The sequence below is a fragment of the Nesoenas mayeri genome (assembly GCF_963082525.1).
Source record: "Nesoenas mayeri genome assembly, contig: SCAFFOLD_198, whole genome shotgun sequence".
In the NCBI taxonomy this organism is placed as follows: Eukaryota; Metazoa; Chordata; class Aves; order Columbiformes; family Columbidae; genus Nesoenas; species Nesoenas mayeri.
Window position 1 is genome coordinate 1 of NW_027659959.1, and position 25,160 is coordinate 25,160.

At 60.5% G+C, this 25,160-nt stretch overlaps 1 protein-coding gene across 1 annotated transcript; it reads right to left on the reverse strand.

The window, feature by feature from the left end:
- Nucleotides 1-295: 295 nt before the first annotated feature.
- Nucleotides 296-18,302, reverse strand: HCFC1 (host cell factor C1; the record flags this gene model as incomplete). Its single annotated transcript, XM_080364666.1, is given in 23 exon segments — nt 296-547; nt 1,782-1,977; nt 2,052-2,180; nt 3,290-3,414; nt 3,512-3,782; nt 3,883-4,202; nt 5,044-5,103; nt 5,106-5,207; nt 5,210-5,257; nt 5,260-5,287; nt 6,004-6,284; nt 7,437-7,575; nt 8,772-8,914; nt 10,748-10,871; nt 10,873-10,994; nt 11,782-11,939; nt 12,680-12,834; nt 12,836-12,910; nt 14,441-14,638; nt 15,724-15,887; nt 16,831-16,922; nt 17,029-17,284; nt 18,128-18,302. Coding segments are annotated over 23 exon segments (3,613 nt in total), but the record flags the coding sequence as incomplete, so codon positions are not given.
- Nucleotides 18,303-25,160: the final 6,858 nt, after the last annotated feature.

Here is a 25,160-nt window from a genome sequence, read left to right on the forward strand (position 1 = left end):
ATAGACCCTCATAGACCCCGATAGACTCCCCATAGACACTCATAGCCCCCCACAGACTATCATAGGCCCCCATAGACTATCATAGCCCCCCATAGACCCTCATAGACTTCCCATAGACCCTCATAGACCTCCCTAGACGCCCCACAGACTCCCCATAGACCCCCATAGATCCCCATAGACTATCATAGACTTCCCATAGACTATCATAGACCCCCATAGATCCTCATAGACCCCCCCTAGACTCCCCATAGACCCCCCCTAGACACCCATAGACCCCATAGCCCCCCATGCTCACCGTCCGGGGGGGCGGGCACGGCGCCCCCCCCCGCGTCGCCCAGCCCGTTGGGGGGGTCGTTGAGGCTGTCGGCGGGGGCCAGCGCCTCGGTGGGGGGGGCGGGGGGGGGCGGGGGGGGCTCGGGCAGCTGCTGCTGCACCAGCGCCGCCAGCTCCTGCTGAGTCAGCACCAGCGGGAGGGCGGGGCCGGCCGGGGGGGGCTCGGCCGGCGGGGCGCCCGAGGGGTCCGCGCTGCCCAGCGCCTCCGACGAGCCTGGGGACAGGGACACCGCGTTGGGGACAGTGACGGGACATTGGGGACAAGGACGTGACATTGGGGACAGGGATGGGACATTGGGGACAAGGATGGGACATTGGGGACAGGGACACCGCACTGGGGACAATGACGGGACATTGGGGACAATGATGGGACATTGGGGACAGGGACACCGCATTGGGGACAGGGACACCGCACTGGGGACAATGACATGACATTGGGGACAATGATGGGACATTGGGGACAGGGACACCGCATTGGGGACAGGGACACCACACTGGGGACAATGACATGACATTGGGGACAATGACGTGACATTGGGGACAAGGACGTGACATTGGGGACAATGACAGGACATTGGGGACAGGGACACCGCATTAGGGACAATGATATGACATTGGGGACAGTGGGGACAATGACATGACATTGGGGACAATGATGGGACATTGGGGACAGGGACACCGCATTGGGGACAATGACGGGACATTGGGGACAAGGACGTGACATGGGGACAAGGACGTGACATTGGGGACAGGGACACCGCATTGGGGACAGTGGGGACAATGACATGACATTGGGGACAAGGACGTGACATTGGGGACAAGGATGTGACATTGGGGACAGGGACGCAATATGGGGACAAGGAACATGGCATTGGGGACAAGGACACAACGTGGGGACACCAACCCACCCATGTCCCCAGTGTCCCAATGTCCTCATCATCCCATTGTCCCCATCCCCTCCAATGTCCCCATCACCCCCAATGTCCCCAACCCCCCCATCCCCCCCAATGTCCCCATCACCCTCAATGTCCCCACTGTCCTCATCACCCCCAATGTCCCCATCACCCCCATTACCCCCAGTGTCCCCATCCCCCCCATTGTCCCCAATGTCCCCACTGTCCCCATCACCCCATTGTTCCCATTACCCCCATTGTCCCCATGCCCCCCATCGCCCCCAACATCCCCATCCCCCCATTGTCCCCAATGTCCCCATCACCCCTATTGCCCCCCATTGTCCCTAATGTCCTCATCGCCCACCCATTGCCCCCCATGTCCCCAACATCCCCACCACCCCCAGTGTCCCCATCACCCCCAATGTCCCCATCCCCCCCATTGTCCCCAATGTCCCCATCACCCCCATCAACTCCATTGTCCCCATCCCCTCCAACGTCCCCAATGTCCCCAATGTCCCCAATGTCCCCACTGTCCCCACTGTCCCCATGCCGTACCCATGACGGCGTGCTGTGCGGCCTGCAGCACGGCCTGGATGGCCAGCGCCTGCTCCTCCTCGGTGGCCGCAGCCGCCGCGGCCTCGGCCGCCGCCGTGACCGCCAGCTCCTCGGGGCTCAGCCCAGCGCGGGGGGGGCGCCCGGGGGGGCAGCCCCGCCCCCTCCCCCTCCCCCTCCCCCACCCCCTCGGGGGGGGGGGCGGGCAGCACCACCACGGCCAATGGGGGAGGGGAGGTTGGGGGGGCAGGGGGGGTGGGGGTGGGGGGGGCGGCGGGGGGGGTGGGGGAAGAGGGGGGAGCGGCGGAGGGGGGAGGGGGGGGCGTGGGGGGGTGGGGAGTGGGAGGGGGCGCCCGTGGGGGCGGGGGGGGGCGCGGGGGGGTCGGTCAGCGACGAGATGCTCTGGGGGGGGGGGTGGGGGGGGGGGAGAGAGGGGGGGTTGGGGGGGGGGCTCTTGGGGACACCCCCGTGGCCCCAACCCCCCCACAATGTCCCCAAACCCTCCACCATGTCCCCAACCCCCCCAAAGTCCCACCCCCCCCCCAATATCCCCCAAATCACATCCCCAACCCCCCCATAATGTCCCCCCCAATGCTCACATCCCCCAGTATCCCAACCCCCCCATGTCCCCGGCCCCCCCATGTCCCCCCCCCAATGCCCCCACCCCCCCCCAGTATCCCAACCCCCCTAATGCCCCCAACCCCCTCATGTCCCCAACTCCCCCATGTCCCCCCTCAATGTCCCCAACCCCCCATGTCCCCTCCAATGCCCCCCCATGTCCCCAACCCCCCCATGTCCCCAAACCCCCCCAATGTCCCCCCTCCAAGCCCCCCCCATGTCCCCACCCGCAATGTCCCCCCCATGTCCCCAATGCCCCAACCCCCATGTCCCCAACCCCCCATGTCCACAACCCCCGTGTCCCCAACCCCCCCATGTCCCCCCCCCCAATGCCCCCATGTCCCCTTCCTCAATGTCCCCAACCCCCCATGTCCCCAACCCCCCCCTAGTATCCCAACCCCCCCTTGTCCCCAACCCCCCCATGTCCCCCACCCCCCCATGTCCCCCCACCATGTCCCCAACTCCCCCATGTCCCCCCCTAATTCCCCCAATCCCCAAAGCCCCCCATGTCCCCAACCCCATGTCCCCACCCCCCCCATGTCCCCAACCCCCTCTATGTCCCCAACCCCCCCCAATGCCCCCAACCCCCCCATGTCCACAACCCCCCCCAATGTCCCCCCTCCAAGTTCCCCCCCCAATATCCCCAACCCCCCCACTCCAATGCTCCCAACCCCCAATGCCCCAACCCCCATGTCCCCAACCCCCCCATGTCCCCCCCCAATTCCCCCAATCCCCAACCCCCCATGTCCCCAACCCCCCCACGTCCCCAACCCCAAGTCCCCCCCCACTTCCCCCAATCCCCAACCCCCCCCATGTCCCCAATGTCCCCAACCCCCCATGTCCCCCCCATTACCCCACCCCCCATGCCCCCCCCCCAAATCCCCCCCCCTCACCGGCACGGCGGGTCCCGGCGCCGGCGTGGACTGGGTGACAGTGGTGACGGCGCGGGGCGGGGGGGGGGCCACCTCCCCCGGGGGGGGCAGCGGGGGCTCCCCCGGCCCATTGGCTCCCGGGGGGGCTCTGGGGGGGGGCAGAGCAAGGGGGGGGGGTGAGCACGGCACCCCCCCCCCTCCCCACCCCCATAGCCCCCCCCCCCATGGCCCCCCCGGTGTCACCTGCGTGGGTGCCCATGCTGGACGTGACCGTGGTGGCCGTGGGGGTCGTCCCGGTCTCGTGGGTCTCGCAGGGGGGGTTGGAACAGCTTGGGGGGGTCCCCGTGGTACCAATGACCGGGGGGGTCCCCGTGGGTGGGGGAGGGGGGGACGTTGAACTTGACCCGGAGGCCGTGGTGGTGGTGGGGGTGTTGGTGGTGCCGGTCTCGTGGGTCTCGCAGGGGGGGTTGGAACATGAACTTGACCCCGGGGTCACGGTGGCGGCCGCCACGGCCTCGGAAATGGGGTTGAACTTGACCTTGACCCCGTGGGCGCCGGGGCGGGGTTCCGCTCTCGTGGGGGGGGTTGGAACATGAACTTGAGGCCGTGGTCACCGTGTTGGTGGTGCCGGTCTCGTGGGTCTCGCAGGGGGGGTTTGAACATGAACTTGAGGCCGTGGTCACCGTGTTGGTCGTCCCGGTCTCGTGGGTCTCGCAGGGGGGGTTCGAACATGAACTTGACCCCACGGTGGTCACAGTGCTGGTCGTTCCCGCCTCGTGCGTCTCGCAATGGGGGTTTGAACTTGACCTTGACCCGCGGCCACGGTGGTGGTGGCCGTGTTGGTCGTCCCCGTCTCGTGGGTCTCGCAGGGGGGGTTTGAACATGAACTTGACCCCGTGGCCATGGTGGGGGTGGCCGTGTTGGTCGTCCTGGTCTCGTGGGGGTCATGGGGGGGGTTTGAACATGAACTTGAGGCCGTCGTCACTGTGTTGGTGGTTCCGGTCTCATGGTCTCGCAGGGGGGTTTGAACATGAACTTGAGGCCATGGTAACCGTGTTGGTGGTTCGGTCTCATGGGTCTCACAGGGGGGGTTTGAACATGAACTTGAGGCCATGGTGACCGTGTTGGTGGTTCCGGTCTCATGGGTCTCACATGGTGGATTTGAACATGAACTTGAGGCCATGGTGACGGTGTTGGTGGTTCCGGTCTCATGGGTCTCACAGGGGGGGTTTGAACATGAACTTGACGCCATGGTGACCATGTTGGTGGTTCCGGTCTCACATGGTGGATTTGAACATGAACTTGAGGCCATGGTGACCGTGTTGGTCGTCCCAGTCTCATGCGTCTCACATGGTGGATTTGAACATGAACTTGAGGCCATGGTGACGGTGTGGTTGTCCCAGTCTCATGCGTCTCGCAGGGGGGTTTGAACATGAACTTGACGCCATGGTGACGGTGTTGGTGGTTCCAGTCTCACATGGTGGATTTGAACATGAACTTGAGGCCATGGTGACGGTGTTGGTGGTTCCGGTCTCATGGGTCTCACACGGGGGGTTTGAACATGAACTTGAGGCCATGGTGACGGTGTTGGTGGTTCCGGTCTCATGGGTCTCACATGGTGGGTTTGAACATGAACTTGAGGCCATGGTGACGGTGTTGGTGGTTCCGGTCTCATGGGTCTCGCAGGGGGGGTTTGAACATGAACTTGAGGCCATGGTGACCGTGTTGGTGGTTCCGGTCTCATGGGTCTCGCAGGGGGGGGTTTGAACATGAACTTGAGGCCATGGTGACCGTGTTGGTGGTTCCGGTGTCGTGCGTCTCGCAGGGGGGGTTGAGCAGAGGAGGGTGACGGCGCCGGGGGTCCCCGCCCCCCCCTCGGCAAGGCCGGGCTCGGGGGGGGGCGCGGGGGGGGCCCCCCCGGGCTGTTCGCCGGTGGGGACGCCAGGATGGACACGGGCAGGTCGGGGGGGGGCTGCGGCTCCACCCCCCCGGCGGCGACAGCAGCGTCACCTGCGCCGGCTGCCGAAACAAAACGGGGGTCAGGGGGGGCGGGTATGGGACCCCCCATTGGTAGCATGGGACTCCCCCATTGGTATCATGGGACCCCCCCATTGGCACCATGGGACCCCCCATTGTCACTATGGGACCCAAGGACCCCCCATTGGCACCATGGGACCCAGGTACCCCCCCACTGGCACCATGGGACCCCCCCATAGTCACCATGGGACCCCCCCATTGTCACTATGGGACCCAGGGACCCCCCCATTGGTACCATGGGAACCCCCACTGTCACTATGGGACCCAGGGACCCCCCCATTGGCACCATGGGACCCCCCATTGTCACTATGGGACATCCCCCACTGGCACCATGGGACCCAGGGACCCCCCCATTGGCACCATGGGATCCCCCCACTGTCACTATGGGACCCAGGGACCCCCCATTGGCACCATGGGACCCAGGGACCCCCCTATAGTCATCCTGGGGGTGTCCCCATGTCCCCAGGGCTGTTCTGGGGGTGTCCCCATGTCCCCAGGGGTGTCCTCAGGGGTGTCGCCATGTCCCCAAGGGTGTCCCCATGTCTCCAACTCTGTCCCAGGGGGTGTCCCCATATCCCCACGTGTGTCCCCATGTCCCCAGGGGTGTCCCAGGGGTGTCCCCATGTGTGTCCCCATGTCCCCAGGTGTGTCCCCAGGTGTGTCCCCAGGTGTGTCCCCGTGTCCCCGTGTGCCGGTACCTGCACGGAGAGGGCGGAGGAGCCGATGGCGCCGGCGGGCGCGGAGACGGCGATGGCGGCGGTGCTGAGCCCCGGGCTGCCCAGCGCGGCCATGGCGCCCAGCGCGGTGCTGGTGGCGCCCAGCGCGGTGCTGGTGGCGCCCAGCGCGGTGCTGGTGACACCCAACGTGGTGCTGGTGGCGCCCAGGGTGGTGCTGGGCGGGGGCAGCGCGGTGCTGGGGGTGCCCGAGCCCCCCAGGCTGGATGAGACCGTCCCCGTCACCGAGCCCAGCGTGGGGACCCCTGCGGGACAGCGGTGACGTCAGTGACCACGGTGACGTCACAGGGACGCGGTGATGTCAGAGCCCGCCATGACATCATAGTGACCACAGTGATGTCAGAGTGACCACAGTGACATCACAGCCCGTGGTGACATCAGAGCCCATGGTGATGGCAGAGCCCGCGGTGATGTCACAGGGACCGCGGCGACATCAGAGTGACCGCGGTGATGTCACAGGGACCGCGGTGACGTCAGAGCCCACAGTGACGTCAACGCCCGCAATGACATCAGAGTAACCGTGGTGACGTCAGAGCCCGCAGTGATGTCACAGTAACTGTGGTGATGTCACAGTGACCGCGGTGACATCAGAGTGACCACAGTGACGTCACAGCCTGTGGTGATGTCAGAGCCCGCAGTGATGTCACAGTGACTGCGGTGATATCAGAGTGACCACAGTGATGTCAGAGCCCACGGTGACGTCAGAGCCAGTGGTGATGTCACAGCCCACGGTGATGTCAGAGTGACCGCGGTGACGTCACAGCCCGTGATGACATCAGAGCCCGCGGTGACATCAGAGTGACTGCGGTGACGTCAGAGCCACCGCGGTGATGTCAGGAGCTCCCACAGTGACATCATGAGCTTCTATTGCACTATAGTGACATCACCAGCTGCCATAGTGACATCACGAGCTCCCACAGTGACATCACAAGCTCCTATGGCGCCATAGTGACATCACGAGCTCCTATGGCGCTATAGTGACATCATGAGCTCCTATAATGACATCATGAGCTCCTATGGCACTATAGTGACATCACCAGCTGCCATAGTGACATCATGAGCTCCCACAGTGACATCACGAGTTCCCATAGCACCGGGGTGACATCATGAGCTCCTATGGCACCATAGTGACGTCACGAGCTCCCACAGTGACATCATGAGCTCCTATGGCAACACAGTGACATCACAAGCTCCCACAGTGACATCACGAGCTCCTATGGCACTATAGTGACATCACCAGCTGCCACAGTGACATCATGAGCCCCTATGGCACTATAGTGACATCATGAGCTCACATAGTGACGTCACGAGCTCCCGCGGTGACATCCCGAGCCCCCGCGGCAGCGCGCCGCCCCCGCGCTGACGTCACGCTGACGTCACGCTGACGTCACACTCACCCGTGGTGCCCTTGACCACCAGCGTGGTGACCGTGGGCTTGACGGCCGAGACGGTGACGGGGGTGACGAGCCGCACGCCCCCCACGGGCACCGTGCGCAGGATGGTCCCCGGCTGCCCCGGGGCGCCCTTCAGCACCACCTGCGGGGGGGACACGTGTCACATGGGGGGGACATGGGGGGTGACACAGTGACACTGGGGGGGGGACACTGGGGGGGACACACGGTCACGCGCACCGTGCGCAGGATGGTCCCCGGCTGCCCCGGGGCGCCCTTCAGCACCACCTGCGGGGGGGGGACACGTGTCACATGGGGGGACACGGGGGGGACATGGGGGGGGACATGGGGACACTGGGGGGTGACACAGGGACACCGGAGGGGGGACATAGGGAGGGACATGGGGACACTGAGGGGGGACATGGGGGGGGACATGGGGACACTGGGGGGTGACACGGGGACACTGGGGAGGGACATAGGGAGGGACATGGGGACACCGGGGGGGGACATGAGGGGTGACACAGTGACACTGAGTGGGGGACATGGGGACACTGGGGGGACACATGGGATACTGAGGGGGACATGGGGACACTGCGGGGGACATGGGGACACTGGGGGGGGATATGGGGGGTGACACGGGGACACTGGGGGGGACACATGGGGACACTGAGGGGGGACGTGGGGACACCGGGGGGGGACATGGGGGGTGACAAAGTGACACTGGGGGGGGGACATGGGGACACTGAGGGGACACATGGGGGCACTGAGGGGGGACATGGGGACACCGGGGGGGGACATGGGGGGACATGGGGGGACATGGGGACGCAGTGATACTGGGGGGGACACATAGGGACACCAATGACCCCGTGGGGGTGTCAATGACCCCATGGGGGTGTCGATGACCCCATGGGTGGGTCGATGACCCCATGGGGGTGTCAATGACCCCATGGGTGGGTTGATGACCCCATGGGGGTGTCAATGACCCCATGGGGGTGTCAATGACCCCGTGGGTGGGTTGATGACCCCATGGGGGTGTCAATGACCCCATGGGGGTGTCAATGACCCCGTGGGTGGGTTGATGACCCCATGGGGGTGTCAATGACCCCATGGGGGTGTCAATGACCCCATGGGTGGGTCGATGACCCCGGGGCGGTGTCAATGACCCCATGGGTGGGTTGATGACCCCGGGGGGGTGTCAATGACCCCATGGGTGGGTTGATGACCCCATGGGTGGGTTGATGACCCCATGGGGGTGTCAATGACCCCATGGGGGTGTCAATGACCCCGTGGGGGGGTCGGTGACCCCGTGGGGGGGTCGGTGACCCGGGGGGGCGCCCCCACCTGCGTGACGCCCTGCTGGCCGTGGGCGGCGCCGAGCTTGGGCACGGCCGTGATGATCTTGGCGGGGGCGCCGGTGCCCGACGTCATCACCTTGGTGGTGATGATGGTGATGGGCGACTTGATGCCGGGGCTGCTGGTCACACCTGGGGGGGCGGTGACACGGTGACCCCCCCGTTACCCCCCGGTGACCCCCCCAATGTGGTTTATAGACCCAACCCCCCCGGTGACCCCCCCGGTGACCCCCCCAACGATCCCCTGGTGACCCCCCAGTGACCCCGCGGTTACCCACCCGCTGACCCCCCAATGCCCCCCGGTGACCCCCCTAGTGGCCCCCAAGTGACCCCCCCCCGGTGACCCCCCCATGACCCACCTGGTGACCCCACCCCAGTGACCCCACCTGGTGACCCCCCGCCCCGGTGACCCTCCCCGGTGACCCCCCCTTAACCCCCCAACGTGGTTTATAGACCCAACCCCCCGGTGACCCCCCTCCAGTGACCCGCCCCCCCGGTGCCCCCAGTGCCTCCCGGTGACCCCCCCGGTGACCCCCCAACGATCCCCTGGTGACCCCCGGTGACCCCACGGTTACCCACCCGGTGACCCCCCAGTGGCCCCACGGTGACCCCCCGGTGACTCCCCCATGGTGACCCCCAAGTGATTCCCCCGGTGACCCCCCCGTGGTGACTCCACCCCGGTGACCCCCCCCATGTCCCCCCAGTGACCCCCCTGGTGATTTCCCCCGGTGACCCCCAAGTGATCCCCCTGGTGACCCCCCCGCCCCGTGACCCCCCCGGTGACCCCACCCCGGTGACCCCCCCCATGACCCACCTGGTGACTTCCCCCCTGGTGACCCCCCCGGTGAACTCCCGGTGACCCCCCCCCGGGTGACTCTCCCGGTGACCCCCCATGATGCCCCCAATGTGGTTTATAGCCCCACCCCCTCAATGTGGTTTATAGACCCAACCCCCCGGTGACTCCCCCGGTGACCCTGTGGTTACCCACCCGGTGACCCCCCCCAGGGGCCCCATGGTGACCCCCCACCCGGTGACCCCCAGTGACCCCCTCCCGTGACCCCCCCCCCGGTGACCCTCCATGGTGACCCCCCCATGACCCCCCCAATGTGGTTTATAGCCCAACGCCCCCGGTGACCCCCCCAGTGACCCCCCTGGTGACCCCCCCAATGTGATTTATAGACCCAACCGCCCTGGTGACCCCCCCAGTGACCCCCCTGGTGACCCCATGACCTCCCCAATGTGGTTTATAGCCCCACTCCCCCAAAGCGGTTTATAGACCCAACGCCCGAGTGTGGTTTATAGACCCAAACCCCCCCAATGTGGTTTATAGACCCAAACCCCCCCAATGTGGTTTATAGAGCCCCCCAATGTGGTTTATAGACCCCCTCAATGTGCTTTATAGACCCCCCAATGTGGTTTATAGACGCCTCCAATGTGCTTTATAGCCCCAACCCCCCAATGTGGTTTATAGCCCCCCCCACTGTGGTTTATAGACCCCCAATGTGGTTTATAGACCCAACCCCCCCAGTGTGGTTTATAGACCCACCCACCCAGTATGGTTTATAGCCCCCCCAATGTGGTTTATAGCCCCCCCCAATTGTGGTTTATAGACCCTCCCAATGTGGTTTATAGACCCAACCCCCCATTGTGGTTTATAGAGCCCCCCAATGTGGTTTACAGCCCCCCCAATGTGGTTTATAGCCCCCCCAATGTGGTTTATAGACCCTCCCAATGTGGTTTATAGCCCCCCAATGTGGTTTATAGACTCAACCCCCCCAATGTGGTTTATAGCCCCCCCAATGTGGTTTATAGACCCAACCCCCAATGTGGTTTATAGACCCAACCCCCCAATGTGGTTTATAGACCCAACCCCCCCAATGTGGTTTATAAACCCAACCCCCAATGTGGTTTATAGCCCTCCCAATGTGGTTTATAGACCCAACCCCCGGCGCCCCCCCCGCTCACCGGTGGCGCCGGCCTGGGTGAGGATGGCGGACACCGGGATGGTCTTGATGATGGTGGTGGTGCCGGGTTTGGTGGTGCCGGGCGCCACGCTGCTGATGCCCAGCAGGGTGGGGGGGGCTTGGCGCCGCCCCGCCCCCCCCGGCCTGGGTGCTGGTCAGGATGGTGGTGGGCTTCCCCTCCCCCGACGTCACCAGCTTCAGGAACGTCACCAGCTTCAGGATCGTGCCCGCGGGGAGGGGGCCCTTGTCTGCGGGGACACGGCGGGGGGTCAGGGGACATGGGGCATGGGGGGACATGGGAGGCTGGGGGACATGGGGGGCATGGGGGGATATGGGGACATGGGGGACATGGGGATATGTGGGACATGGGGGGATATGGGGGGATATGGGGGGATATGGGGTTAGGGGGATATGGGGGGACATGGGGGACATGGGGGACATGGGGGACATGGGGGACATGAGGGGACATGAGGGGACATGAGGGGACATGGGGGGACATGGGGGACATGGGGGACATGGGGTTAGGGGGATATGGGGGACATGGGGGGATATGGGGGGATATGGGGGGATATGGGGGGATATGGGGACATGGGGGGACATGGGGACATGGGGGATATGGGGGGACATGGGGATATGAGGGATATGGGGGGACATGGGGGGCATGAGGGGATATGGGGGGATACGGAGACACGGGGGACATGGGGGGGGCATGGGGACATGAGGATAGGGGGATATGGGGACATGGGGGGTATGGGGGACATGGGGGGCATGGGATATGGGGGGACATGGGGGACATGGGGGACACAGGACAATATGGGGGGGATATGGGGTCAGGGGGATATGGGGGGACGTGGGGGGCACAGGGACATGGGGGGACATGGGGGTCAGTGGGACATGGGACAAGGGGACATGGGGGGCAAGGGGGTGTTGGGGATACGGGGGGGTAGGAACACGGTGGGGGGGTTGGGGACACAAGGGGGGGGTTTGGGGACACAAGGGGGGGGTTGGGGACACGGCGGGGGTCGGGGGTCCCACCTGTATGATCTGGGTGACGGGGCCGGTGGCCGCGAGGGCCGGTGACTCCGGAGCCCTGACCCGGTTTGGTCTGCACCGACATCACCTTCCCCAGGTTGGAGATCTGGGCGGGGGGAGAACGGGGGTCAGGACCCCCCCCGCCCGCCCCAAATTGTCGCCTCCCAGCCCCAGGGACCCACCCCCGCCCGCCCCGAGTTGGCGCCCTCCCAATGTGGTTTATAGACCCCCCCTATACGGTTTATAGACCCCCCCAATGGGGTTTATAGACCCCCCAATGTGGTTTTATATACCCAACCCCCCCAATGTGGTTTATAGACCCAGAACCCCCAATGGGGTTTATAGACCCAGAACCCCCAATGGGGTTTATAGACCCCCCCAATGAGATTATAGGCCCCCCAATGTCATTTATAAACCCAACCCCCCAATGTGGTTTATAGACCCCCCAATATGGTTTATAGATCCACCCAATGTGGTTTATAGACCCCCCAATGTCATTTATAGACCCAACCCCCCCAATGTGGTTTATAGACCCCCCAATGTCAATTTATAGACCCAACTCCCCCAATGTGGTTTATAGACCTCCCCAATGTCATTTATAGACCCAACCCCTCCCAATGTGGTTTATAGACCCAAACCCCCCAATGTGGTTTATAGACCCCCCAATGTGGTTTATAGACCCAGACCCCCCCCCAATATGGTTTATAGACCCACCCCCCAATATGGTTTATAGCCCCACCCCCTCAATGTGGTTTATAGACCCTCCCAATGTGGTTTATAGACCCAACCCCCCAATGTGGTTTATAGCCCCCCCCAATGTGGTTTACAGCCCCCCAATGTGGTTTATAGACCCCCCCAATGCAGTACATAGCCCCCCCCCCAAATTGGGGGGCGCACTCACCAGGGGCGCTGCCCCCGCGGCACGGAGATGGGGCTCTTGACCAGGGTGATGGTCTTGGTGACCCCCCCCACCACGGTGGTGACGACCTGCGCCGGCTGCGCCACCGTCACCGTCCCCGACTTGTGCACCGTGATGATGGGGCGCGCGGTGGGCGCTGGTGGCCGCCGCCCCCCCCGCGCCCCCCGCCTGCGCCGCCGCCGTCTTCAGCATCCGCGTCGCCGGGTTACTCACCTGCGGCACGGGGCGGGGGGTCACCCGCGGGCGGGGGGGCGTGGGGACGTTGGGGGCATTGGGGGGCACTGGGGGACATTGGGGACATTGGGGACATTGGGGACGTTGGGGGATGTTGGGGATGTTTGGGTCACTGGGGATGTTGGGGGACATGGGGGGCATGGGGGACATGGGGACATTGGGTCATTGGGGGCATGGGGGACATGGGGGGCATGGGGACACTGCGGGGCATTGGGGGTCATTGGGTCACTGTGGGCACTGGGGACATGGGGGATGTTGGGGGGTATGGGGGGCATTGGGGGACATGGGGGACGTTGGGTCATTGGGGACATGGGGGACGTTGGGGACATGGGGGACATGGGGTCATTGGGGACACTGAGGACATTGGGGACAATGGGGATGTTGGGTCATTAGGGGCATGGGGGACATTGGGGGACGTTGGGTCATTGGGGGCATGGGGGACATTGGGGTCATTGGGGATATTGGGGACATGGGGTCGTTGGGGTCATTGGGGACATGGGGGTCATTGGGGATGTTGGGGGACATGGGGTCACTGGGGACATGGGGGGACATGGGGGACGTTGGGGACGTTGGGGACATGGGGATGTTGGGGACATGGGGATGTTGGGGGACATTGGGTCATTGGGTCATTGGGGGCATGGGGGACATGGGGGGCATGGGGACATGGGGGACATGGGGGACATTGGGTCACTGGGGACATTGGGGATGTTGAGGGACATGGGGTCATTTGGGGCATGGGGGGCATGGGGGACATGGGGGACATTGGGGGACAATGGGGACATGGGGGGCATTGGGGATGTTGGGGGACATTGGGGATGTTGGGGGACATGGGGGGCATGGGAGACATTGGGTCATTGGGGGCACTGGGGACATGGGGGATGTTGGGGGGCATGGGGGACATTGGGGGACATGGGGTCACTGGGGGACATGGGAGACAATGGGGACATGGGGATGTTGGGGGACATTGGGGTCATTGCGGACATGGGGACATTGGGGGCATGGGGGACATCGGGGGACATGGGGGACATTGGGGTCATTGGGGACATGGTGACATTGGGGTCGTTGGGGACGTTGGGGTCATTGGGGGCATGGGGACGTTGGGGACTTGGGGACATGGGGGACATCATGGGGGACATGGGGGACATGGGGGACGTTGGGGGACGTTGGGGGACGTTGGGTCACCAGGGGCATGGGGGACATGTGGGGACACTGGGGACACCCGATACCCGCCAGGGACACCCCATACCCCCCAGGGACACCATTTGTGACCCCCGTGTCCCCCCCGTGTCCCCGGTGTCCCCACACTGACCATGACGGGCGCGGCGGGCACCTTGACGGCGCCGGGACACCATCTATGACACCCGATACCCCCCAGGGACCCCCATGTCACCCCGTGTCCCCGCGCTCACCATGACGGGCGCGGCGGGCACCTTGACGGCGCCGGGACACCATCTACGACACCCCATACCCCCCAGGGACCCCCATGTCACCCCGTGTCCCCGCGCTCACCATGACGGGCGCGGCGGGCACCTTGACGGCGCCGGGCAGGCCGGCGCTGGCGCCGGGGGCCACGGTCTTGACGATGGTGGCGCCGGCGGGGACGCTCAGCACCGCGGGGGCGCCCGGCGCGGGGGGGATCTTCTGCGTGGCCGCGGCGGCCGCCGCCAGCGCCGCCATGCCGCTCATCTGCGGGCTGCTGCCCAGCACCTGCGGACATGGACATGGCACCAATGTCACCTGTGTCACCAATGTCACCTGTGACACCCCAGAGTCATCATAGAGTCACCCCATGTCCCCCCCAGCGCCGCCATGCCGCTCATCTGCGGGCTGCTGCCCAGCACCTGCGGACATGGACATGGCACCAATGTCACCTGTGTCACCAATGTCACCTGTGACACCCCAGAGTCATCATAGAGTCACCCCAATGTCACCCCATGTCCCCCCCAGCGCCGCCATGCCGCTCATCTGCGGGCTGCTGCCCAGCACCTGCGGACATGGACATGGCACCAATGTCACCTGTGTCACCAATGTCACCTGTGACACCCCAGAGTCATCATAGAGTCACCCCAATGTCACCCCATGTCCCCCCCAGCGCCGCCATGCCGCTCATCTGCGGGCTGCTGCCCAGCACCTGCGGACATGGACATGGCACATCAGTGTCACCAATGTCACCTGTGTCACCTCAATGTCACCAATGTCACCCCAGAGTCATCATAGAGTCAGCCCAGAGTCACCAATGTCACCCCATGTCCCCCCAGCCCAGCGCCGCCATGCCGCTCATCTGCGGGTGCTGCCCAGCACCTGGGGACACGGACATGGCACCAAGGTCCCCCCGTGTCCCCTCTGTGCCCCTGTGTCCCCATGTCCCCCAATATCTCCCATATCCCCCCATGTCCCCCATGTCCCCCCATATCCCCATGCCCCCCATGTCCCCATGTCCCTGTGTCCCCACGTCCCCCATGTCCCCATGCCCCCCCATACACCCCATGTCCCCCCATATCCCCATGTCCCCCATTTCCCCCATGTCCCAATGTCCCCATGTCCCCCTGTGTCCCCCATAACCCCCCATGTCCCAATGTCCCCATGTCCCCCTGTGTCCCCCATAACCCCCCATGTCCCCATATCCCAATGTCCCCCTGTGTCCCCCATAACCCCCCATGTCCCCATGTCCCCCTGTGTCCCCCATAACCCCCCATGTCCCCCCATGTCCCCATGTCCCCCCATGTCCCCATATGTCCCCATGTCCCCCCATGTCCCCATATGTCCCCATGTCCCCACGTCCCCGCGCTCACCGTGCCCTGCGCGCCCTGGCTGGGCACCACCATGCGCACGCCGGCGGGCAGGGAGGTGACGGTGACCGGGGCCTTTCCGGGGGCGCCGGCCGAGCGCACCGTCACCAGGGGGGGCCCCGCGCCCGCCGCGGGGGGGCCCGTCACCTTCAGCACCGCCGGCACCCCTGCGGGACCGCGCCACGGACAGGGGTCACAGGGGCACCCGCACCCCAGGGACCCCCAGTGCCCCCCGGACCCCCCAGTGACCCCCAGGCCCCCCCAGGGGCCCCAGTGACCGCCGGACCCCTCAGTGTCCCCCAGACCCCCCCAGTGACCCCCAGACCCCCCCAGTGTCCCCAGGGTGCCCCAGTGCCCCCAGACCCCCCCAGGGACCCCCAGACCCCGCCAGTGTCCCCAGGGGCCCCCAGACACCCCCAGAGTCCCCAGGGGCCCCCAGACCACCCAGTGCCCCCAGACCCCCCAATACCCCCAATGTCCCCCAATACCCCCAATGTCCCCATCCTCCCAAAGCCCCCATTGTCCCTCCAACGTCCCCATGTCTCCCCAATTCCCCCCATCCCCCCAATGCCCCCATGTCCCCCCATCCCCCCAAGTCCTCCATATCCCCCCCATGTCCCCCCATCCTCCCAATGTCCCCAATACCCCCAGTGTCCCCTCATCCCCCCCATGTCCCCCATACCCCCAATGTCCCCAATACCCCCAATGTCCCCTCATCCCCCCCATGTCCCCCAACGTCCCCCATCCCCCCAATGTCCCCATGTCCCCCCATCCCCTTGACGTCCCCAATACCCCATGTCCCCCAATGCCCCTCATCCCCCCAATGTCCCCAATATCCCCAGTACCCCCAATGTCCCCAATGTCCCCCCATTCCTCCAATGCCTCCCATGCCCCCAATGCCCCCCAAGTCCCCCAATGCCCCCCATCCCCCCAATGTCCCCAAAGGCCCCCATCCCAATGTCCCCAATGCCCCAAGCGTCCCCATGTCCCCCAGTGCCCCCCATACCCCCAATGTCCCCCTTCCCCTCATTGTCCCCAATGTCCCCAATACCCGCAATGTCCCCAACGCCCCCCAACGCCCCCCATGTCCCCATCGCCCCCCCCGCTCACCGGCGGCGCGCGCGGCGGCTCCAGCGATGGCGGCGGAGGGGGCGGCGGCGGGGGGGCCGGCGGGCAGCACCTGCACCCCGGGGGCGGCGGGGGCGGGGCCAGGGGGGGCGGGGCCGGCGGGGGGGGCAGCGGCGGCGGCGGCGGGGGGGGCGGCGGCGGCGGGGGGGGCGGCGGCGGGGGGGGGGCAGCAGCGTGAGCCCCGCGGGGGGGGCGGCCGGGGCGGGTGGGGGGGGCGGGGGCGGCGGGGGGGGCGGGGCCGGGGCGGCGGGGGCGGGGCTGCGGGGGGGGTTGGCGGGCACGGAGGGCACCGGGGGGGGCGCGGGGGCGGCGGGCAGCTCGTACTTCTGCAGCTGCAGCAGGTACGAGTCGGCCGTGGGCACCGGCCCCCAGCTCACCTCCAGCGACGCCGTGTTGGCGCGCACCAGCTGCACGCGCCCCGGCGCGGGGGGGCGCTCTGGGGGGGAAATGCACAGGTTAATTAATTACAATTAACTAGAGAGCAATCAGAGTCATTGGGGGCGCCCCGCAGCTCCTACAGTCCAGCCCCGGGGCACTCCTGGGTCCTAAAGACGCCCCGACCTGGGGCACTCCAGGGTCCCTGATCCCATCCCAGGGAGCCCCAGGGTCCTAAAGACACCCCGTCCTGGGGCACTCCAGGGTCCTAAAGACACCCCATCCCTGATCCCAACCCAGGGAGCCCCAGGGTCCTAAAGACACCCCAACCTGGGGCACTCCAGGGTCCCTGATCCCATCCCAGGGAGCCCCAGGGTCCTAAAGACACCCCATCCTAGGGCACTCCAGGGTCCCTGATCCCATCCCAGGGAGCCCCAGGGTCCTAAAGACACCCCGTCCTGGGGCACTCCAGGGTTCCTGATCCCAACCCAGGGAGCCCCAGGGTCCTAAAGACACCCCGACCTGGGGCACTCCAGGGTCCCTGATCTCAACCCAGGGAGCCCCAGGGTCCTAAAGACACCCCGTCCTGGGGCATCACTGGGTCCTAAAGACACCCTGTCCTGGGGCACTCCAGGGTCCTAAAGACATCCCGTCCTGGGGCACTCCAGGGTCCTAAAGAGACCCCGTCCTCGGGCACTCCAGGGTCCTAAAGAGACCCCGTCCTGGGGCACTCCAGGGTCCTAAAGGCACCCCGTCCGGGGGCACTCCAGGGTCCTAAAGGCACCCCGTCCGGGGGCACTCCAGGGTCCTAAAGGCACCACATTCCAGGGCAACCCAGGGTCCTAGAGCCACCCAGCCTGGGGCACTCCGGGGTCCGGGGCACGCCGGGGTCGGCGCCGCTCACCTGTCTCCAGGTACCAGAGGTCCTTGCAGCACACCTGGTTGTTCCAGGCCTTGCGGTAGCCGTCGCGCCCGCTCCAGATGTAGAGGCGCGTGGCGATGGCCACGGCGCAGTGCCCGGCGCGCGCCCGCGGCACCGCGTCCTCCAGCGTCTCCAGCACCAGCGGCTCCCACGACATCGAGTCTGCGGGGACATGGAGCTCTTGCTTAAAATTAGGGTTTAAACTGAGTTTAAGCACGGGGGGGCGCGCGGAGGAGGTTTGGGGGGAATCTTGGGTTTAGGGTTATGGTTAAACTTAAGTTTGGGTTATGGTCAGGGTAGGGTTAGGGTTTGGTTAGGGTTAGGATTACAGTTAGGGTTAGGATTAGAGCTGGTTTAGCATTAGACTTAGCGTTAGGGTTAGGCTTAGGTTACGGCTATGGTGAGGCTTAGGCTTTTGCTTAAACATATGTTAGGGTTATAGTCAGTGTTAGGGTCAGGGTCAGCGTTAGGCTTAGGGCTAGGCTTAGGGTTAGAGTTAGGGTTCAGGTTAGGGTTAGGCTTAGGGTTAGGGGTAGGCTTAGGGGTAAGATTCGGGCTGTTTTAGCCTTAGACTTAGCATTAGGATTAGGCTTAGGTTAGGGTTAGGTTGAGGTTTAGGGTTCTGGTTAAACTTAAGTTTGGGTCAGGGTCAGGGTTCGGGTTAGGGTTAGCTTTAGGGTTAGGTTTAGGCTTACGGTTAGGGGTAGGGTTAGGGTTAGGTTTAGGCTTAGGGGTAGGCTTAGGGGTAGGATTCGGGTTGTTTTAGGGTAGACTTAGCATTAGGATTAGGCCTAGGTTAGGGTTAGGTTGAGGTTTAGGGTTATGGTTAAACTGAAGTCTGGGTCAGGGTCAGGGTTATGGTCAGGGTCCGGGTTTGGTTAGGGTTAGGGTTACGGTTAGGGTTAGGATTACAGGTAGGGTTAGGATTAGAGTTGCTTTAGCCTTAGAGTTAGCATTAGGGTTAGGCTTAGGTTACGGCTATGGTGAGGTTTAGGCTTATGCTTAAACATATGTTAGGGTTATGGGCAGTGTTACGGTCAGGGTCAGGGTCAGGGTCAGGTTAGGGTTAGGCTTAGGGTTCAGGTTAGGGTTAGGGTTAGGGTTAGGGTACGGGTTAGGCTTAGGGGTAGGCTTAGGGGTAGGCTTAGGAGTAGGATTCGGGTTGTTTTAGGGTTAGACTTAGCATTAGGATTAGGCCTAGGTTAGGGTTAGGTTGAGGTTTAGGGTTATGGTTAAACTTAAGTTTGGGTCAGGGTCAGGGTTATAGTCAGGATCCGGGTTTGGTTAGGGTTAGGGTTAGGGTTAGGGTTAGGGTTAGGGTTAGGGTTAGGGTTAGGGTTAGGGTTAGGGTTAGGATTACAGTTAGGGTTAGGATTAGAGCTGGTTTAGCCTTAGACTTAGCATTAGGATTAGGCTTAGGTTACAGCTATGGTGAGGTTTAGGCTTATGGTTAAACATATGTTAGGGTTATGGTCAGTGTTACGGTCAGGGTCAGGGTCAGGGTCAGGTTAGGGTTAGGCTTAGGATTAGAGTTCAGGTTAGGGTTAGGGTTAGGTTTAGGGTTAGGGGTAGGCTTAGGGGTAGGATTCGGGTTGTTTTAGGGTTAGATTTAGCATTAGGATTAGGCCTAGGTTAGGGTTAGCTTGAGGTTTAGGGTTATGGTTATACTTAAGTTTGGGTCAGGGTCAGGGTTATGGTCAGGGTCCGGGTTTGGTTAGGGTTAGGGTTACGGTTAGGGTTAGGATTACAGGTAGGGTTAGGATTAGAGTTGCTTTAGCCTTAGAGTTAGCATTAGGGTTAGGCTTAGGTTACGGCTATGGTGAGGTTTAGTCTTATGCTTAAACATATGTTAGGGTTATGGTCAGTGTTAGGGTCAGGGTCAGGGTCAGGGTTTGGTTAGGGTTAGCGTTAGGTTTACGGTTAGGTTTACAGTTAGGGTTAGGCTTAGGGGTAGGATTCGGGTTGTTTTAGGGTAGACTTAGCATTAGGATTAGGCCTAGGTTAGAGTTAGCTTGAGGTTTAGGGTTATGGTTAAACTTACGTTTGGGTCAGGGTCAGGGTTATGGTCAGGGTCCGGGTTTGGTTAGGGTTAGGGTTACGGTTAGGGTTAGGATTACAGGTAGGGTTAGGATTAGAGTTGCTTTAGCCTTAGAGTTAGCATTAGGGTTAGGCTTAGGTTACGGCTATGGTGAGGTTTAGGCTTATGCTTAAACATATGTTAGGGTTATGATCAGTGTTAGGGTCAGGGTCAGGGTCAGCGATAGGCTTACGGCTAGGCTTAGGGTTAGACTTAGGGTTCGAGTTAGCGTTAGGCTTCAGGTTAGGGATTAGGGTTAGGCTTAGTGGTAGGATTTGGGTTGTTTTAGGGTAGACTTAGCATTAGGATTAGGCCTAGGTTAGGGTTAGTTTGAGGTTTAGGGTTATGGTTAAACTTAAGCTTGGGTCAGGGTCAGGGTTATGGTCAGGGTCCGGGTTTGGTTAGGGTTAGGGTTACGGTTAGGGTTAGGATTACATGTAGGGTTAGGATTAGAGTTGGTTTAGCCTTAGAGTTAGCATTAGGGTTAGGCTTAGGTTACGGCTATGGTGAGGTTTAGGCTTATGCTTAAACATATGTTAGGGTTATGGTCAGCGGTAGGGTCAAGGCCAGGGTCACGGTCAGGGTCAGGGTCAGGGTTAGGTTTAGGGTTAGGCTTAGGCTTAGGGTTAGGCTTGGGGGTAGGATTCGTGTTGTTTTAGGGTTAGGCTTAGCATTAGGATTAGGCCTAGGTTAGGGTTAGGTTGAGGTTTAGGGTTATGGTTAAACTTAAGTTTGGGTCAGGGTCAGGGTTATGGTCAGGGTCCGGGTTTGGTTAGGGTTAGGGTTAGGGTTAGGATTACAGTTAGGGTTAGGATTAGAGTTGGTTTAGCATTAGAGTTAGCACTAGGGTTAGGCTTAGGTTACGGCTATGGTGAGGTTTAGTCTTATGGTTAAACATATGTTAGAGCTATGGTCAGTGTTAGGGTCAGGGTCAGGGTTAGGCTTAGGGCTAGGCTTAGGGTTAGAGTTAGGGTTTGGGTTAGGGTTAGGATTAGGTTTAGGGTTAGGATTCAGGTTGTTTTGGGGTTAGATTTAGCATTAGGATTAGGCCTAGGTTAGGGTTAGGTTGAGGTTTAGGATTCTGGTTAAACTTAAGTTGGGGTCAGGGTCAGGGTTATGGTCAGGGTCCGGGTTTGGTTAGGGTTAGGGTTAGGGTTAGGATTACAGTTAGGGTTAGGATTAGAGCTGGTTTAGACTTAGAGTTAGCATTAGGGTTAGGCTTAGGTTACAGCTATGGTGAGGTTTAGGCTTATGGTTAAACATATGTTAGGGTTATGGTCAGTGTTACGGTCAGGGTCAGGTTAGGGTTAGGCTTAGGATTAGAGTTCAGGTTAGGGTTAGGGTTAGGTTTAGGGTTAGGGGTAGGCTTAGGGGTAGGATTCGGGTTGTTTTAGAGTTAGATTTAGCATTAGGATTAGGCGTAGGTTAGGGTTAGGTTGAGGTTTAGGGTTATGGTTATACTTAAGTCTGGGTCACGGTCAGGGTTATGGTCAGGGTCCGGGTTTGGTTAGGGTTAGGGTTACGGTTAGGGTTAGGATTACAGGTAGGGTTAGGATTAGAGTTGGTTTAGCCTTAGAGTTAGCATTAGGGTTAGGCTTAGGTTACGGCTATGGTGAGGTTTAGGCTTATGCTTAAACATATATTAGGGTTATGGCCAGTGTTACGGTCAGGGTCAGGTTCAGGTTAGGGTTAGGCTTAGGATTAGGGTTCAGGTTAGGGTTAGGGTTAGGGTTAGGGTTAGGGTTAGGGGTAGGCTTAGGGGTAGGAATCGGGTTGTTTTAGGGTTAGACTTAGCATTAGGATTAGCCGTAGGTTAGGGTTAGGTTGAGGTTTAGGGTTATGGTTAAACTTAAGTTTGGGTCAGGGTCAGGGTTATGGTCAGGGTCCGGGTTTGGTTAGGGTTAGGGTTACGGTTAGGGTTAGGATTACAGGTAGGGTTAGGATTAGAGTTGGTTTAGTGTTAGACTTAGCATTAGGGATAGGCTTAGGTTACGGCTATGGTGAGGTTTAGGCTTATGCTTAAACATATGTTAGGGTTATGGTCAGTGTTACCGTCAGGGTCAGGGTTTGGTTAGGGTTAGCGTTAGGGTTAGGTTTACGGTTAGGTTTAGGGTTAGGTTTAGGGTTAGGGGTAGGCTCAGGGGTAGGATTCGGGTTGTTTTAGGGTTAGACGTAGCATTAGGATTAGGCCTAGGTTAGGGTTAGGTTGAGGTTTAGGGTTATGGTTAAACTTAAGTTTGGGTCAGGGTCAGGGTTATGGTCAGGGTCCAGGTTTGGTTAGGGTTAGGGTTAGGGTTAGGGTTAGGATTACAGGTAGGGTTAGGATTAGAGTTGCTTTAGCCTTAGAGTTAGCATTAGGGTTAGGCTTAGGTTACGGCTATGGTGAGGTTTAGGCTTATGCTTAAACATATATTAGGGTTATGGTCAGTGTTACGGTCACGGTCAGGGTCAGGTTAGGGTTAGGCTTAGGATTAGGGTTCAGGTTAGGGTTAGGGTTAGGCTTAGGCTTAGGCTTAGGGGTAGGATTCGGGTTGTTTTAGGGTTAGACTTAGCATTAGGATTAGGCCTAGGTTAGGGTTAGGTTCAGGTTTAGGGTTATTGTTAAACTTAAGTTTGGGTCAGGGTCAAGGTTAGGGTCAGGGTCCGGGTTTGGTTAGGGTTAGGGTTAGGGATAGGGTTAGGGTTAGGATTACAGTTAGGGTTAGGATTAGGGTTGGTTTAGCGTTAGACTTAGCGTTAGGGTTAGGCTTAGGTTACGGCTATGGTGAGGTTTAGGCTTATGCTTAAACATATGTTAGGGTTATGGTCAGCGTTAGGGTCAGGGTCAGCGTTAGGCTTAGGGTTAGCGTTAGAGTTAGGGTTCAGGTTAGGGTTCGGGTTAGGGTTACGTTTAGGCTGAGAGTTAGCCTTAGTGGTAGGATTCGGGTTGTTTTAGGGTAGAGTTAGCAGTAGGATCAAGACTAGGTTAGGGTTAGGTTGAGGTTTAGGGTTATGGTTAAACTTAAGTCTGGGTCAGGGTCAGGGTTATGGTCAGAGTCCGGGTTTGGTTAGGGTTAGGGTTAGGGTTAGGGTTAGGATTACAGGTAGGGTTAGGATTAGAGCTAGTTTAGTGTTAGACTTAGCATTAAGGTTAGGCTTAGGTTACGGCTATGGTGAGGTTTAGGCTCATGGTAAACCTATGTTAGGGTTATGGTCAGCGGTAGGGTCAGGGTCAGCATTAGGTTTAGGCTTAGGGTTAGCGTTAGAGTTAGGGTTCGGGTTAGCGTTAGGCTTCAGGTTAGGGTTAGGGTTAGGCTTAGTGGTAGGATTCGGGTTGTTTTAGGGTAGACTTAGCATTAGGATTAGGCCTAGGTTAGGGTTAGCTTGAGGTTTAGGGTTATGGTTAAACTTAAGTTTGGGTCAGGGTCAAGGTTATGGTCAGGGTCCGGGTTTGGTTAGGGTTAGGGTTACGGTTAGGGCTAGGATTACAGGTAGGGTTAGGATTAGAGCTGGTTTAGCATTAGAGTTAGCGTTAGGGTTAGGCTTAGGTTACGGCTATGGTGAGGTTTAGGCTTATGGTTAAACATATGTTAGGGTTAGGGTCAGTGTTACGGTCAGGGTCAGGGTCAGGGTCAGGTTAGGGTTAGGCTTAGGATTCAGGTTAGGGTTAGGGTTAGGTTTAGGGTTAGGGTTAGGCTTAGTGGTAGGATTCGGGTTGTTTTAGGGTTAGACTTAGGATTAGGATTAGGCCTAGGTTAGGGTTAGGTTGAGGTTTAGGGTTATGGTTATACTTAAGTCTGGGTCAGGGTCAGGGTTATGGTCAGGGTCCGGGTTTGGTTAGGGTTAGGGTTACGGTTAGGGTTAGGATTACAGGTAGGGTTAGGATTAGAGTTGGTTTAGCCTTAGAGTTAGCATTAGGGTTAGGCTTAGGTTACGGCTATGCTGAGGTTTAGGCTTATGCTTAAACATATGTTAGGGTTATGGTCAGCGGTAGGGTCAAGGCCGGGGTCACGGTCAGGGTCAGGGTCAGGGTTAGGTTTAGGGTTAGGCTTAGGCTTAGGGTTAGGCTTGGGGGTAGGATTCGTGTTGTTTTATGGTTAGGCTTAGCATTAGGATTAGGCCTAGGTTAGGGTTAGGTTGAGGTTTAGGGTTATGGTTAAACTTACGTTTGGGTCAGGGTCAGGGTTATGGTCAGGGTCCGGGTTTGGTTAGGGTTAGGGTTACGCTTAGGGTTAGGATTACAGTTAGGGTTAGGATTAGAGTTGGTTTAGCAGTAGGCTTAGCGTTAGGGTTAGGCTTAGGTTACGGCTATGGTGAGTTTAGGCTTATGCTGAAACATATGTTAGGGTTATGGTCAGTGTTAGGGTCAGGGTCAGGGTCAGGTTAGGGTTAGGCTTAGGATTAGGGTTCAGGTTAGGGTTAGGGTTAGGCTTAGGCTTAGGAGTAGGCTTAGGGGTAGGATTCGGGTTGTTTTAGGGTTAGACTTAGCATTAGGATTAGGCCTAGGTTAGGGTTAGGTTGAGGTTTAGGGTTATGGTTAAACTTACGTTTGGGTCAGGGTCAGGGTTATGGTCAGGGTCCGGGTTTGGTTAGGGTTAGGGTTACGGTTAGGGTTAGGATTACAGGTAGGGTTAGGATTAGAGTTGGTTTAGCCTTAGAGTTAGCATTAGGGTTAGGCTTAGGTTACGGCTATGGTGAGGTTTAGGCTTATGCTTAAACATATGTTAGGGTTATGGTCAGCGGTAGGGTCAAGGCCGGGGTCACGGTCAGGGTCAGGGTCAGGGTTAGGTTTAGGGTTAGGCTTAGGCTTAGGGTTAGGCTTGGGGGTAGGATTCGTGTTGTTTTATGGTTAGGCTTAGCATTAGGATTAGGCCTAGGTAGGGGTTAGGTTGAGGTTTAGGGTTATGGTTAAACTTACGTTTGGGTCAGGGTCAGGGTTATGGTCAGGGTCCGGGTTTG